At 39.4% G+C, this 17,752-nt stretch overlaps 1 protein-coding gene across 2 annotated transcripts in view; it reads left to right on the top strand.

Moving 5' to 3' along the window:
- The window catches only part of LOC127423066 (neuralized-like protein 4), a 45,729-nt gene that overhangs the window by 9,720 nt on the left and 18,257 nt on the right, over window positions 1-17,752 (top strand). For both annotated transcript variants that reach the window (XM_051667086.1, XM_051667085.1), the window contains exons 2-13: window positions 6,999-7,506; window positions 12,375-12,440; window positions 12,548-12,966; window positions 13,064-13,175; window positions 13,361-13,449; window positions 13,601-13,673; window positions 13,789-14,062; window positions 14,911-15,092; window positions 15,219-15,304; window positions 16,877-17,039; window positions 17,140-17,350; window positions 17,467-17,543. In XM_051667086.1, coding sequence (XP_051523046.1) covers window positions 6,999-7,506; window positions 12,375-12,440; window positions 12,548-12,966; window positions 13,064-13,175; window positions 13,361-13,449; window positions 13,601-13,673; window positions 13,789-14,062; window positions 14,911-15,092; window positions 15,219-15,304; window positions 16,877-17,039; window positions 17,140-17,350; window positions 17,467-17,543 — 2,260 coding nt within the window. The remainder of the gene's footprint in view (window positions 1-6,998; window positions 7,507-12,374; window positions 12,441-12,547; window positions 12,967-13,063; window positions 13,176-13,360; window positions 13,450-13,600; window positions 13,674-13,788; window positions 14,063-14,910; window positions 15,093-15,218; window positions 15,305-16,876; window positions 17,040-17,139; window positions 17,351-17,466; window positions 17,544-17,752) is intronic.

Genomic DNA, 17,752 nt, shown 5'->3' with positions numbered 1-17,752 from the left:
AACAAAATTAACTGTGACTGGACATTTACATATCTCAGTCGCTTCACGTACAAGCAGGCAATTTTCAGCACCCTCAAGAAGAAAATCGGACAAACAGGACAATTTATCGGCCGATGTGTTAATAAAAAAAAGTCAGAATATTGGCCGATTTTCGGCCTCTGCAATATACCAGTGGACCACAACCACAACATTAAAACCACCTGCCTAATATTGTGTAGGTCCCCCTCGTGCCGCCAAAACAGTGCCAACCTGCATCTCAGAATAGCTTTCTGAGATGCTAATCTTCTCACCACAATTGTACAGGGTGGTTATCTGAGTTACCGTAGACTTTGTCAGTTTGAACCAGTCTGGCAATTCTCTGTTGACCTCTCTCATCAACAAGGCATTTCCATTTGCATAACTGTCCCTCACTAGATGTTTTTTTTTGTTTTTGGCACCATTCTGAGTAAATTCTAGAGACTGTTGTGTGTGAAAATCCCAGGAGATCAGTATTTACAGAAATACTCAAACCAACCTGTCTGGCACCAACAATCATCCATGCGATTATCTAATCAGCCAATCATGTGGCAGCAGTGCAGTGCATAAAATAATGCAGATACGGGTCAGGAGCTTTAGTTAATGTTCACATCAACCATGAGAATGGGGGAAAAATGTGATCTCAGTGATTTGGACCGTGGCATGATTGTTGTTGCCAGATGGGCTGATTTGAGTATTTCTGTAACTACTGATCTCCTGGGATATTCACACACAGCAATTATTGTTATTTTTTTGTTATAATCCGGTGAGATTCGATACACCCTGCTACATATTTGTTCTTTGAAGTCAACATGGCAAATGATTCAAAATCCTCAGGCTCTGGAGATATTAAAAGACACTTACGTGCTCAAGCTGAAACCTCTGACAGGCCCGCAGACCAGGGACTCGGTCTGGACGGTGTGGCGGGAGAAATCCAGCGGCAACTGGCGAGCATGTCTGTGATGCTGATGAAGATTGTTGCAGACTTAGAGGATCTCGCTGTAATATGTTGATCGATTACGGCGATGGAAAATGAGTTGGTTACAAGATTGTCAGATGTAGAGAAACTGATCGATTATCTGGAGTCATAGGAGAGGGAATTACCTGCTAATCCACTAGCAACGAAGGGAGATTTTTTAAAATTTGGAAGACCTTGAGAACCGCAGCCGGTGAAATAATGTCAGAATTGTTGGAATTCCTGAGCATGAAGAAGGTCGAGATATGGTGAAATTCCTAGATGAGCTCTTCCCAAGTCTGCTCGACATAACTGGCCATAAGCTGGAAATCGAGCGAGCTCGGAGTCCCAGCTCACAGATCCGCTGAGAGAGACCGGCCCCGATCAATTCTGGCCAAATTTCTGAGATCATCTGATAAAGATCTTGTGTTGCGCAAGGCTAGGAGTAAAGGAAGGCTTTCTTGGAAGAATCAAAACATTTTCTTGTTCCTGGACTTTGTGAATTCGACGAGAGAAATGTGATTGATTCAAAGAATGCAAGAAACTCTCACATCAGTGGAGGATTGCTTTTGCACTGTTTCTTTTTGTGCTGGTTCCGCCTAGCGGCTGGAGTTTGTTTTGTGGAATAACACTCCTTCTGGACAGTTGTGGATGAATTTGCTCAGTCTTTGTGCTTATGCCTCCTATTGGCTGGAGTTTGTTTTGTGGAGTATTTTTGCAGGACATTGGGAGGATTAAGTCATCTGCTACACTTTTGAAGAGCCGGCTCACTGAACACTCGTTTGACTGTCCGAGGAAACTGAACGGCTTTATATATTTTTTTATTTTATTTTATTTTTTTTTTATTATAATTATTTATTTATTTATTTTGTGCTGGTTCCGCTAGCGGCTGGAATTTGTTTTGTGGAGGAACACACCTTCGAGACAGATCTGTGAATGAATCTACACGTTCTTTGTGTTTATTCTGCCTATTGGCTGGAGTTTGTTTTACAAAGTATTTTCTGTTATGTAATTTTGCCTCACAAAATTTGTGCAGAAGCACCAGACTTGAGCAATCCGATGGCAAAGTTATCGCGGGGACTCTTGTAGGCGTACATGGACTTTTTGAGTTTAGAGGGATGGACGCCGGTTGGCGCTGTTGTGCACAGGGTTAATGCACATGTTTTTCTTTTTTCTGTTTGTTTGGTTCGGGGGGGGAGTTCAGGGTTTGATTGTTGCACTAATGTTGGAATGTGGTCTTTATAATTTTATTTTTGACACAATCTATTTTTTCTAATATGTCAAAATGTCAGATGTTAATATGAATGGGTTATATTTCTCCATGTGGAATGTGAATGGGTTGGGGCACCCCATAAAAAGAAGGAAGGTTATTTCTTTTCTTAAGCGTAAGAAACATGAAATAGTGTTTCTTCAAGAAACTCATCTTTCCTCACAGGAAGCTGAAAATTTTGGGAAGATACTGAGTGGACATGTTTTCTTTAGTGTTGGCTCAAGTAAGAGTAGGGGAGTCATTACATTGATAAGTAAACATCTACAATTCAAATGTCTCAAGCAGATTAAAGATAAATTAGGAAGAGTCATTATTGTTTTAGCTGAAATTCAGGGGCAAAGGTTGATTTTGGCTAATATTTACGCACCTAACGCTGATGATCAGGGCTTTTTTATAGATCTTGAAGGGACATTGCAAGCCACTGGCACCCCTCATGATATAATATTGGGAGGAGACTTTGATCATTTGATGGACTCAGTCCTTGATTATAGTGAAGCAAAATTGTGTAAGCCCCTTAGAGCAACATTGACGCTTCACAGGATGTGTAAAAATCTTGGTCTTGCAGATATTTGGCGACTTTTTAACCCATCTGGTAGACTCTATAAATTATTTTCATCAGTCCATAAGATTTATTCTAGAATAGATTTTTTAAGTCCCTCATTTCATCTGTTGTGGATTGCTCAGTTGGAAACATCTTAGTCTCAAATCACACCCTGGTGAGTTTAGAGGTGTTACCACATATGGAGAAAAAGAAATCATACAGCTGGCACTTTAATGGATCCCTTTTGCAAAATCCTGATTTCCAACAGATGTTAAAGACTGAAATCAATGTCTATATGGAGACCAACTGGTCCTCAGTATTTTCTGTGGGCATGGCTTGGGAGGCACTTAAGGCAGTTCTTAGGGGTTGGATCATACATTATGCCTCATTTATCCAAAAATCCAAAGCACGAGTACTTGTGGAGTTGGAAGGGAATATTAAAAGTGCCGAGGCAGAACTGAAGCGCCGAATGTCGCCTGATGGCCTCAGAGAATTGACCCGATTGAAATACAGATATAATACTATTTTGTCACGGAAAGTGGAGTTTTGGTTTTTCAGGGCAAGACAGTCATACTTTGAGTCAGGGGACAAAGCAGAGAAGCTTTTGGCTAGATATATAAAGCAGAGAGAGTTTTTTTTCTACCATTCCCTCAGTGAAATCCGCTGGTGGTGAAATTTTTACCTCGGCCATTGATATTAATAATGCCTTTAAAGAGTTCTGTCTTGATCTTTATACTCCCACATCTTCATCTACTGATGAAGATATTAGAAACATTGTGGAACCATTAGAACTCCCTAAATTGACGACTGGGCAAAAAAATTCTCTTGATTCTGAGATAACTTTGAAGGAACTTGATGAGGTAATTAAGGCCCTACCTACAGGCAAGTATCCAGGGCCGGATGGTTTTGCCCCTGAATTTTTTAGATCTTATGTTACGGAACTGGCTCCACTTTTGTTAGAAGTTAATACGGAATCATTAAAGAATGGAAAGAGTGTAAGAGTTACTGTCCAATTTCCCTGATTCATCCAGATGTAATTTTTTTTTTACAAAATTCTGGCTAACCGATTAAGTAAAGTTATGACATCTCTTTTACATATAGATCAGGTGGGATTTATTCGGGGCCGCAGCTCTTCTGATAACATTAGGCGTTTCATCAATATCATGTGGTCAGTGGCGAGAATATGGACCGACTGAAATTTTTTATTTATTTATTTTATACACATTAGTTGAAAATGAAATGCTCTTTTTTAACAGCCAGGAATGTTCTTTGCAATAATATAATGGTGCTGTTTGGTTTATGTATTTATTGCGCCCTCTTTTGGACTAAAGACTGACTTTAAAATTAATATTAATGTAATATAATGTAATATAATTTATTTAATATTTAAGGTAAAAATTCAAATAAAATTTCTCTGCTCAATTGACAACTCTTGTGGTTTTAATCTTGTGTCTGATTGATGTATACTCTTTGTGCATGATTATTCACATGATGTTGAAAAATACATTTTTGTTTTGTTAGGCCCAAGTTTTAGATTCCTATTATTTCTTCATTCCTGTTTCCTGTGTTTACTTTTTCAGTTTCCTCACTTTCTAGGCAGATTACCGTTCACTTATGTAACCAGATTAGAGAAATGACTTTATCACATTCTGTGCCGCCTGTCCCTCTTCTTAGCCTGCCTTAACCCAGATACACATGGCCCCGTTCCACTGACAGCCTACATACCATTCACAGAAAGACATTTAAGGAATGCAGTGATGATGCAAAATCTAGAGACAACATTCTGGCCTGAATTTCATAGAACAGTGTGAGATAGTGATCATTTTAAAGGAATGTTTTGTGTTCAATACAACTTAAAGGAACAGTTCACCCAAAAATAATAATTATCTTATCATTTACTTACCCTTATGCCATCTCAAACTTGGATTACTTTTTTCATCAGCGGAAAACAAACAAAGATATTTTGATGGAGATTTGATGTGAATATATCCATACAATGCAAGTCAGTGGGGCCCAACACTTACAAGATCCAAAAAGGACATAAAGGTAATCCATACGACTTGCGAGGAATTGTAATTGAGCTTAAAATCATGATTGCGCTTAGGAGACTGCAGATGGCATGATTAATAGTGATAAAGCAGGTCTGTAACATTTTTGTTTAGGGTCATAGTCAAAAGTTTAGGGGCACAGTCAGAGGTCAGTTTTTTAAAGACTTTTACGTGTAACTTTTTAAGAATGACTGCAGAATTCAGAAACTAAAGATCCTTGATACATGACAAAGTACACCTTTTCTGATAAACCTTTTTCCGAGTTATTTTTTTAAGTAAACCTTACAATCTGCACCAAACAACATCAGTCCACTCCTGACTGATCACCTTTATGAGCATCTAATAACAAAAAATATATTGTTGACACTTTATACTTCCATTTGCCAGTAACAAACATTACAGTATATTGGTAATTCTTTACTGATTAGTAGTTCATCTACACTCGTATACTAAATCAAACGGTTCAACTTTATATTAGGTGTCTTTAACTACTATGTACTAATAGTAAAATACATACAATACAATGAATTATTGTTTAACTACATTTTGTTCTTCATAATTCTGACAAGATTCACATTTGCTGCTACTGAGGTTGAGGTAAAGGTTGGAGCAGGTTTAGGTTTAGAGGTAAGGTTAAATGTGTAACTACAGATGTAATTAAATGCAGGTACTTTAAATGTAACTACAATGCAACAACACGTATGTATGTAATAAATACATTGTATCCATTACTTAAGTACATAGTAGTTAAAGACATCTAATAAGATGGGTCCAATTAAACTCAAAATTCATGAATTTCATAACTATTTGAATGTATTTTCAGTTGTAAGTATCTATGTTAAGTGTTGTATAATGCAATAATGCTTAATGTTATTAATGAAAGTTATAAAATGTTCACAATATCTTTTATATGATACACAAACTACCTCACAATTTTATTGAAGATGCGTTTCTTCATTTGTATATGCTAGGCTTGGGATTGATGCCGTTTTCATGTATCGATAATTGGGAGATTTTCCCGATGATTATCAGTATATATCTGGATTGTTTTCAAATATAAATATGGCTGCTCTTTGCACATTAGTTTTTGTCTTCCAAACATATTTCTCAACACAACTTTGGTAAAGTGTGAGAGGGTTATTTTAAGAGGGTCGAGCACTGGACACGTCTGGCGGACAGCATGGCGCGTTCTAAAATTTGAAACAATTATTCTCTATGAAGGTACGTATGCACACACTGTGGGCTCGCCGTCTCCGGAGGCTGTTAAAAATTCTGCAGCACCACGGAGCTCAACTTGCATAGTTTTCCATTAAATTCAATCCAAATCATTATCAAAGGACATAGATTATTTACTGTAATCTTTACTGGTGTTGAATCATTGTACTTGCTTGTTTTGATTATTGGGGGGGGGGGGGGGCATATTCAGTGCTACATACTGGGAAATTCCATAATAAACGTTACCATTTCTAATAGTTCAGTTTGCACAGTTACACCAGTTTTATACACTTACCTGCAAACTTATCAAAGTCACTTTGTAAATTTATTTATTTATTTATTTTTTTTCTCCCAATTTGGAATGCCCAATTCCCAATGCGCTCTAAGTCCTCGTGGTCGCGTAGTGATTCGCCTCAGTCCGGGTGGCGGAGGACGAATCCCAGTTGCCTCCGCGTCTGAGACAGTCAACGCGTGCATCTTATCATGTGGCTTGTTGAGCATGTTGCATGTCACCACGGAGACATAGCGCGTGTGGAGGCTTCACGCCATTCACCGCGGCAACCATGCTCAACTCACCACGCGCCCCACCGAGAACGAACCACATTATAGCTAAGAAAAAGTCAGACAGATAGATAGACAGACAGAGACAGAAAGAAAAACAGACAGACCCTATCCATGCGGAATAAAATGACTTTTATAAGGTTACTAAAATGGAGTCTTCATCTCATGTGAGTGATCGATTTTATACATATATTTCAAAATTACTGTTCATTGAGTAAAAATTCGCACTTTCATTAACCACTGCACCAGGGTTCTATCATTTGAGACATTTTTAGATATTTTATACTGGGAGAAAACAATGAAAATTCCATGGTGCTGATACTTCGTCAGTTAGGGCAAACAACCTGTAAGACATCACTTGTCTTACTCCCATTTTTGTTCCGTTGTGTCCAGGTGAACTCGTGGAGTGGTTCTATAGAGATTGGTGTAACTGCGCTGGACCCAGCTGGTCTGGAATTTCCCAGCAGTGCCACAGGTCTGAAGGGGGGCTCGTGGATCGTGTCTGGCTGCTCTGTGTTGAAGGATGGCCGTTCAGTCCTGGAGGAGTACGGTCGTGACCTGGACCAGTTGGGGGAAGGGGACCGTGTGGGCATCCAGCGGAATGGGAAAGGGGAGCTGCATCTGTGGGTAAACGGGCAGGACTGCGGCACGGCGGCCAGTGGACTTCCATCCCGTTTGTGGGCCGTGGTTGACCTCTATGGGAAGTGTACCCAAGTGACTGTGGTGAGCTGTGAACCTCCACCTGAAATGGAAGGGGATGAAGAAGAGGAGGTGGAGGATGAGATAGTGTCTACGCCAGCAGTGTCCATAATGGCAGATCGTAACCACGATGATAGGGCTGGAGATTTAGTGTTGTCTGTAGCTGGTGCTACAACAGCTCTGATGAATGGGTCTGTGGAAGGTAAATCTAGCTCACATTATAGGGCTGTGTGATATAGCTAAAATTAGTATTTCTCTGTAATTTTTAGCTTTTTGACGATATTCAGTAACTATCTTGTAGTTCCTTTGAAATGGCAAAGGGGTGATTTTTTTTTTTTTCTTTTCTTTTTTTTGGCAAATAAACATTTAAATACATGATAAATGCCATGCAGGGACTTCCATTAACTTTTTGAGTAATGACAGAATAGGATCGTTCAGTGCTTTAAATTAATTCATTTATATGGTCAGTTTGAACTGATTTACGAAAAATGTATCAGTCTTACCAACTCTTTACAGCTTATTTACTACTGAAGTTTAAATCAAAGATGTTATTAAAACATCTCTGTCTTCATGCTCTCATGAGTCAAGACACAAGGATCACAAAATTAGTCTAGCAACACGATCTTAAGGAAGCTTAATTCATGAAATCAATTTAAAAGTGCATGAAAATCATATTATTTTTCTTAGGCATGCGCATTTAGTGTCATTTTGTAGTCGAGTACTCTTTAAAAAAAAAAAAAAAAAAAAAAGTGTAATCGATTACTTGAAATGTAGAATTAAAGTTAGTAAAGAAAGGGTTTGACACACAATTTATACCCTATTGGGGTTTTCACAAATGTCCCCCTTATAGCGGTTTCAAAATAAGCTTTCTTCGACAACCTTTGAACCAGTTTTATATATATATATATATATATATATATATATATATATATATATTAAAAAAAAGAGCACTATGCATAAACAACATCTTGATTAAAAAATGACCAAAATAATTTGCACTTACACACAGAAACATACATTTCGAGTCTTCTGAAGCGTTGTGATCACTTTAATATCATGAAAAAATGATATTTTTGGGGGAAGCAGGGTCCGAATCATTTACCATCTGATTCATAAGTCTTTTTGATTCACTAAAATGAGCCGGCTCATAGATTTACTGCTAACTTTGTTATGTTCTCATACCATTTTTTTTTTTCTTCAGTTTTTAAATGAATATAATTAAAACTTTTAATCAAATGAAAATAGAACAATTAATTTTCAACATAATACTGTATTATTTTTATCAAATGAGGTGCTTTTATTCAGAACCTCACAGCACAATCCAAAATAGTAATTTTTGTTAAAGTGCTACATAACAGAGAATCATAGGTGTGAAATATTGCTTAAATATTATACAATTAATATTGATTTATTATTACTATTACTATTATTAGTAGTAGTAGTATTACAGTGAATATTGCTTAACTATACAGTAGTAATATATTTCTGTGGTACTTTTTTCTAAGTACCACATTTTTTCACCTCCAGAAAAGCCGGTCGCTACGTGACTCAAAGTAAATATTAAACTGAAAACGGCTGCTATTTAATTAAATAAATATGTAGTCTGTGTTGTAGGATGGCCAGGGACAAAGACAAGACCAATGATGCATGAGAGCTTTATTGAGTTTACGGAGATGCATTCAGCACAACTGGGTCTATGTCAAAGACAACTTAGTGATTGCAAGCACAGACTTTTATAGCCATGAGACACCACCTGCAGAAGGTTAGGAAACCTTACAGAGAACATTCTAGAAACTTACAGAAGCCAGCATAGCATAAATATGTGATTAGCATAATAGCAGAATCAGAAATAACAGTTGCTTTGTACTTTATGAAAAACAAGCATAGGATTATTCATTGAAGGACACTCTGGGGCCACAACACCAAAACTTCAAGTTAGTATCAGTTCCGTCCTCCCTTCTGTCGGCCCAGGCTTGCCCAATTCAAGGACACAGGTGGCCCGTACAGGAAATGTGTGTGCAGAACACTGCTCTCTGTATAATGTGTTTATTGTCCCATAACAGCCTGTATTAAGTAAATTAGTGCTCTGCTCGCAGTAATCTGCAACAAACGCGAGTGTGAGCCAAGGAGCTCGTAAGAGCAGCAGGCATCAGCACAACACTGGCTCCACACATACAAGTAAATGAGCGTGGTATCCCTACTGCTAACTGAGACTTTCGATGAGTTGGTGGACTAGCTAATGAGAGCTGTTCTATATAAGGACCTGCAACCTTACTGACTGAAGACCTACAGAACCCCCTTGATGACAAAATTGGAACATGTTACATTATTTTACAAGCTGACACAATCAGAGAAAAAAGCACCTGCGAAAGTGGTGTATGACACTGCGAAATTAACCAGTCAAATAGAAAATTGATCTGGGCATTTGGCACTTGGCGGGTGTTACAGTGCATCCGGAAAGTATTCACAGCACTTCAGTTTTTCCACATTTTGTTATGTTACAGCCTTATTCCAAAATGGATAAAATTCATTATTTTCCTCAATTCTACAAACAATACCCCATAATGACAACGTGAAAGAAGTTAGTTTGAAATCTTTGCAAATTTATAAAAAAAATAAAATAAATAAAAAATTAAAAAAAAACCCACATGTACATAAGTATTCACAGCCTTTGCTCAGTACTTTGTTGAAGTACCTTTGGCACCAATTACAGCCTCAAGTCTTTTTGAGTATGATGCTACAAGCTTGGCACACCTATTTATGGGCAGTTTCTCCCATTCTTCTTTGCAGGACCTCTCAAGCTCCATCAGGTTGGTTGGGGAGCGTTGGTGCACAGCCATTTTCAGGTCTCTCCAGAGATGTTCAAACGGGTTCAAGTCTGGGCTCTGGCTGGGCCACTCAAGGACATTCACAGAGTTGTCCCGGAGCCACTCCTTTGTTATCTTGGCTGTGTGCTTAGGGTCGTTGTCCTGTTGGAAGATGAACCTTCGCTCCAGTCTGAGGTCCAGAATGCTCTGGAGCAGGTTTTCATCAAGGATGTCTCTGTACATTGTTGCATTCATCTTTCCCTCGATCCTGACTAGTCTCCCAGTTCCTGCCGCTGAAAAACATCCCCAGAGCATGATGCTGCCACCACCATGCTTCACTGTAGGGATGGCATTGGCCAGGTGATGAGTGGTGCCTGGTTTCCTCCAGACATAACGCTTGCCATTCAGGCCAAAGAGTTCAATCTTTATTTCTCATGGTCTGAGAGTTCTTCAGGTGCCTTTTGGCAAACTCCAGGCAGGCTGTCATGTGCCTTTTACTGAGGAGTGGCTTCCGTCTGGCCACTCTACCATACAGGCCTGATTGGTGGTGCTGCAGAGATGGTTGTTCTTCTGGAAGATTCTCCTCTCTCCACAGAGAAATGCTGGAGCTCTGTCAGAGTGACCATTGGGTTCTTGGTCAGCTCCTTGTCTAAGGCCCTTCTCCCCCGATTGCTCAGTTTGGCCGGGCGGCCAGCTCTAGGAAGAGTCCTGGTGGTTCCAAACTTGTTCCATTTATGGATGATGGAGGCCACTGTGCTCATTGGGACCTTCAATGCTGCAGAAATTGTTCTGTACCCTTCCCCAGATCTGTGCCTCGATACAATCCTGTCTTGGAGGTCTACAGACAATTCCTTGGACTTCATGGCTTGGTTTGTGCTCTGACATGCACTGTTAACTGTGGGACCTTATATAGACAGGTGTGTGCCTTTCCAAATCATGTCCATCAACTGAATTTACCACAGGTGGACTCCAATCATGTTGTAGAAACATCTCAAGGATGATCAGTGGAAACAGGATGCACCTGAGCTCAATTTTGAGTGTCATGGCAAAGGCTGTGAATACTTATGTACATGTGATTTTTTTTTTTTAGTTTTTTATTTTTAATAAATTTGCAAAGATTTCAAACAAACTTCTTTCACGTTGTCATTATGGGGTAATGTTTGTAGAATTTTGAGGAAAATAATTAATTTAATCCATTTTGGAATAAGGCTGTAACATAACAAAATGTGGAAAAAGTGAAGCGCTGTGAATATTTCCGATGCACTGTAATTTCGGACCCGGGGGGAAAGTATTCCTTTAAAGGCATAATTTACCAAAAAATTTAAATTGTCTTATCATTTACTCACCCTCATGCCATCACAGATGTGTATGACTTACTTTCTTCTGCTGAACACAAATATTTTTAGAATATCTCAGCTCTGTAGATCCATACAATGCAAGTGAATAGGAACCAAAATTTTGAAGCTCTAAAAGGATATGAAGTCAGCATAAATGTAATCCACATGACTCCAGTGGTTAAATCCATATCTTCCGAAGCTATATGATAAGTGTGGGTGAGAAAAAGATCAATATTTAAGTCCTTTTTTACTATCAATCCCCACTTTCACATTCTTCTTCTTTTGTTTTTGGTGATTCACATTCTTCGTGCATATCATCACCTACCAGGCATGGAGGAGAATTTTAAAAAAAGGACTTAAATATTGATCTGTTTCTCACCCACACCTATCATAACGCTTCTAAAGACATGGATTTAACCACTGGAGTCAAATTGATTACTTTTATGTTGCCTTAATGTGCATTTTTAAGCTTAAAAATGTTGGTACCCATTCACTTGCATTGTGAGGACCTACAGAGCTGAGATTCTTATAAAAATGTTTGTGTTCTTCAGAAGAAAGAAAGTCTTTCTCATCTGGGATGGCATGAGGGTGAGTAAATGATTAGATCATTTTCATTTTTGGGTGAACTATCCCTTTAACAACGGCATGTATCCACAGCGCCACCCAGTGAGCTGAGTTGTAACGGCAAGGTTTAGCCGACAGAAGCAGTTTCATTGTTGCCTATGGAAGGGAAAGGCACAAAGGAAAATCAAATTGCGATATTTGAGTAGTGTTTTTGCTACAACGAGTACTCGATTAGTCAATTACACATGCACATCCCTCCTTTTTACATTGCCAGGGAAAAAGATAGAGAGGCCTTGATGGGTATTTGTAAGAAAAATTGCCATGCCAACATAAAAATGTTCACTGTCTTCTTTTTCCATTAGTGTCTGAGGTGTCAAGGACGCACAATCGGACAGACAAATTTCCAAACAACTTTGAGCCTGATAGTGGTAATGCGACATTAAAATTAGCCTCAATCAGTATTAATGTGTTACGTTGTGATGCTTCATAGTTTTTCACTGTATCTTTTGCTCTTCTTTTCCTGTTTGCCTTGCAGTTTTGACTGAGCATCAGTTATTTGATGTGTTCAACAATGCCATTGTCTCTCTTTATCGGTCCGAGGATGAAGGTGGAGAGGACTTGGGGGTGGGAGGTGGGAGCTTGGACTCCTCGAGGGGCGGTACAGGAAGTAGTGGTGGAGGAAGAGGAACAGGAAGTGACAGTGGAATTGGAGCTGCAGGTGGAGGCAGTAGCAGCAATACCAGCCCAGCCGGGAACTCTGGTGGGGCGACGGGACTTGGGGTGACCCCAGGTGGCATGACGACCAATGACGCACTGCTGTTCCACGAGAAGTGTGGCACGCTGATCAAACTAAGCAACAACAATAAGACAGCAGAGAGGAGAAGACCGCTGGATGAGTTTAATAACGGAGTTGTCATGACCAATCGCCCACTCAGGCATAACGAAATGTTTGAGGTGTGAGCCTTTTCTTTGCGAATGTGTTATAGAATTATGATATTTAATTGATCTTTATTACTGCATACAGTAACATTGCTGCTCTTGTCATTTTCAGATTCGCATTGACAAACTGGTTGATAAATGGTCTGGTTCCATTGAAATTGGAGTGACAACCCACAACCCAAATAATCTTGACTACCCTGCAACAATGACCAATTTACGCTCAGGTACACTCTTTATTTTTCAGGTTTCTGTCATATATGTGCATCAAAAAACCCTTGTACAGTATTGTTCTATCTTGAACTACTCTACATTGAATTTACTATGTACATAGAAGGTAAAAGGCACACGTATATTAGTTTGGAGGTGGCTGATCTCTCCAACAGCTGTCTGAAACAAACTTGTCTTTAAGGCACAATCATGATGAGCGGCTGTGGGATTTTAACCAATGGGAAGGGGACCCGTCGAGAATACTGTGAATTCAGCCTTGATGAACTCCAGGTAAGTTGGCCACTGGATCTGTGAGTCTTAACCATTATCTCATGCAATCTAATACTCTGATGCTTTTTATTTATATACTGCATGTTTGCATTGCTCTCCATGTTGTTGTCATCATTATTGATGTCAAATGTCACTTGCTATTGACTAACAGGAAGGAGATCATATAGGGCTGATGAGGAAAGCCAGTGGAGCTCTACACTTCTATATTAATGGCATCGATCAAGGTGAGAACTTTGCTTGATTGTCTGATCTGGTCTGTATTTGCAGATCTGTTAAAATACGCTTGTCAGTGGCTTTTGCCTGTACATTGGCGAAATGATTATGGATGATATTTTATAGGTGTTGCAGCCAACCAGACCCCTGGTGTAGTGTATGGAGTGGTGGATCTCTATGGCATGGCAGTGAAGGTCACCATCGTCCACAACCATAACCACAGTGACCGTTTACGGCGCAATAATGCCATCATGAGGGCACTTTCGCCTGATGTGGGCCGCCCACGGCCTGCTCTCTCAATGACTCCCGAGCCAGATATCCTGGACCGTTTGCTCTTCCATTCAAACTGTGGGCAGAAAGCTGCAATCATCAGTGATGGCAGGACTGCTTTACGGCCTCAGTGAGTTGTTGTTTTTTTTTTTTTTTTTTTTTTTTTGATTTTCTCCCCTTTTCTCCCCAATTTGGCATGCCCAATTCCCAATGCACTCGAAGTCCTCGTGGTGGCGTAGTGACTCGCCTCAGTCCGTGTGGAGGAGGATGAATCTCAGTTGCCTCCGCTTCTTCAGTCCGCGCATCTTATCACGTGGCTTGTTGAGCGTGTTACCACGGAGACCTAGTGCGTGTGGAGCCTCATGCTGTTCTCCACAGCATCCATGCACAACTCACCACGCACCCCACTGAGAGCGAGAACCACATTATAGCGACCATGAGGAGTTTAACCCAATGTGACTCTACCCACCCTTGCAACCGGCCAATTGGTTGCTTAGTAAGCCTGACTGAGTCACTCACCACGCCCTGAATTTGAACTTGCGAGTCCAGGTGTGGTAGTCAGTGTCTTTACTTGCTGAGCTACCCAGGCCCCCCACCTCAGAGTTCATTAAATTCAGAAATTACATTGAATACATTACATAAAATAAACATAAAATCCAGAAATTGAGCCAATCAGAAGATATTTGATGCTTAATGTGCAGTAATGAGAAGCAGGTGTTTGGATCAATGAGATTTTACAGTGGGTGGGGCTACCGAGTGCTACTCTGCAAAAATACAAATCAAGCAATTGACAAAAGGAAGAACAAAAATTCTGATTTACATGGCAGAGCTTTTTTCGCTTGTCAGTTTATCACATCACAGCTGGTTAGGACATGGTGCAAGCTTCACTGTTTACATTTGCTGTCAAATACAAATTTCTGTGTGAGAACCAAGGTAGATTATTGAATTGTTTTCCTCATTCTTTGTTCTTTTACAAAGTGCAACGGATGACTTTAACCATGGCGTTGTGCTTAGCAACCGTCCGTTGCACTCCAATGAGGTTTTCCAGGTACGCATTGACAAGATGGTGGACAAATGGGCGGGCTCTATAGAAATTGGTGTGACAACTCACAACCCTGCCTACCTTCAGCTACCTTCAACCATGACCAACCTTCGCTCGGGTAAGATCTGCACTCTGCCACAGTTTGCAGTGCTTGAGTCAAGGCTGTGTCACCTGTAGTGTCAAATGTGTAATGCATGAGTGTTAACAGATCTAAGGCTAATCTAAGGCACTGTTATCTCCACAGGAACCTGGATGATGACAGGAAATGGCGTTATGCACAATGGAACTACGATTCTTGATGAATATGGGCACAACTTGGACCGCCTCAAAGTGAGTTTCAAACCCAGTTCACCTTTAAACAAATTAATTTTCAGCTATTATCAATCGTTAGCGACGATTCTCTGTACCCAGCTCACTTCATGAAGGAATCAGTTATATATGTGCATATGCTGTTGTATCTTGATGTAGTTAGTAGCGACAGTGTCTGTCAGGCAAAAAAAAACAAAAAACATAGAAGCATTATAAAAGTAGTCCATACAACATTTATGCTATATTCCAAGTCTTCTGAAGCTATATGATCGCTTTGTTTGAGGAACAAAAGTTATTCTTATTAGTTAAGTTGTTATTCACTGAAAATCTTCACCTCCATGACAGCTCTCAAATGTTATTCTCCATGAAGCATTTTTGAACTTGTCTGCCACATTAGAACTGTCAACAGGGTTGAGAAACAAAATTCGAATTTTTCGCTAAAATATCACAAAATTCGAATTCTATTCTATTCAAATATTCTATTAGAATTTTAAAGACATTATTTCAGGTAAGGGGGGAATCTAAATGACATCTCGTTTTTTAATTGATGTTGTCTTATACGTCCACAAAAGGGCAAAACAAATCAATATAAATATAGATAGTATTTTAGAGCTCCTTGATATAAACCACTCAGCACTGTGTTGTAATGATTGTTTATTTCAAAGAACAAATACGGCTGTTAACAAATGTGCGTAAATGATAAAGTCAAAAGATTTAGCCAGTTATTTATTTTTTTAATATATATATTTTTTAAAATATTAATAATAAAAAAAAATGTAAAAAGAGAAAAGAAACAATTCAATAGACGATTCTATGTTAAGTAAGTGTTGCACAGTAGCCTATACCGGTGCCATAGTACTACCATGGACTCAAGCTTCATTATACCGGTGGTACCACACTCTTTAAATACAGTTGTATGTATGTACCTAATGCTTATGCAGCAAGATGCTCATAAGAGCAAGTCAAGGCATAGTCAAGACACAACTGTCAAAGACCTCCACCTCTCGGGGCCATTCACTCCGATATGCTCATTTTTAGCATTCGAATGTGAATTTTTATCTTCAATCCAATGCATATTCGAATTTCAAATGTTTTTTTTGACAGCCTTAATCCACATTTTATTAAAACACACGCGAGAACCAATGATGTTTGGCGTCAACGACATTAAATCTGGAACAGCGTTTTTTTTTTTGTTTGTTTTTTTTAACACAGATGTGAATGAGATTTCAGAGAATGAGAGACTTAGAATATATCACACAAGTTGGATGAAAATGCCTTTATGATATTTTTTATTTATTTTTTTTTTTTTTGGAGCTTTTCAGATTATGTGGTCAACAGTCATGGTATAGAAAAAAGTTCTTCAAAAATTATTTTACGTTTCATAAAATAAATAAAATGTATATGGGTTTTGAAACAATGTGAGGGTGAGAAAATGATAACAGATTTTTCATTTATGGGTAAACTATCCCTTTAATTTCACGTTTTAATATTCCAGGGTAATTTGTGTTAATGACTGTTTTATCAACTAAGATCAGGTGTACTAGAGGATTTTTGAAACATGCGGCATGCGGCTCATTGTGTCTATGTCTACAGGCTGGAGATACAGTGGGAGTTGTCCGAAAGGAGGATGGGAGTTTGCACTTCTTTGTGAACGGAGTGGCTCAGGGCCCCGCAGCCTGGAATGTTCCGACCAGCGTGTATGCAGTGGTGGATCTGTATGGACAGGCTGCCCAGGCCACCATCATGGATGACATGGGTGAGAGAGATTATAAGTATGGAGTGCAAATTAATGGACTGTAGAGAACGTTTAGTGGAGACCAGTGGTTGTTGAAGGTTTGGTTCTGTCTCTCTTTTAGCTGATCTCCCCCCCTTACCTGATGACAGTTCTGAGGGTCCTACTGCCATGTCTCCTGGCAGCCCATGTTCAGTCTCAGGGGGTACAGCTGCCAACGACCTGCGCTTTCATCATCTGAACGGCACAAATGCAGTTATTACGAATGGCGGCCGAACAGCCTTTAGACAAAACTGCCGCAGCGAGTTTAACGATGCCATCGTTATTTCAAACAGGTTACTTTTGTTTTAGTAAGAACTCTTAGATGCTTTCTGATCATACTGGTTGATCTCGATAGAACAATCATTCATTACAGAATATCTTATGCTTGTGTGTCTCACTCTCTGAGCAGGTGCCTTCGAGAAGGAGAGCTCTTTGAAATTGTGATTCAGAAAATGGTTGATCGCTGGTCAGGCTCAATAGAAGCAGGTCAGCTGATAGTGATTGTGAAATATAGATGTTTATCAAATCTGCATGCTAAGCTAAATGAGTGACAATCTTATACTTATGAGTGACAATGTATATTTATACAAGGGGAACAAATGGCTCAAAAAGTCAGTCATCCTCAAGTCCACACAGGTGTAGTTCCACAGGTGTAGTTCATCATTTTAACTATAGACAGATTACATTAATGGTTA

The sequence above is a fragment of the Myxocyprinus asiaticus genome, chromosome 32 (genome assembly GCF_019703515.2).
Source record: "Myxocyprinus asiaticus isolate MX2 ecotype Aquarium Trade chromosome 32, UBuf_Myxa_2, whole genome shotgun sequence".
Lineage (NCBI taxonomy): Eukaryota > Metazoa > Chordata > Actinopteri > Cypriniformes > Catostomidae > Myxocyprinus > Myxocyprinus asiaticus.
The sequence above is the reverse complement of the archived record's forward strand: the minus strand, read 5'-3'. Positions and strand labels throughout refer to the sequence as shown.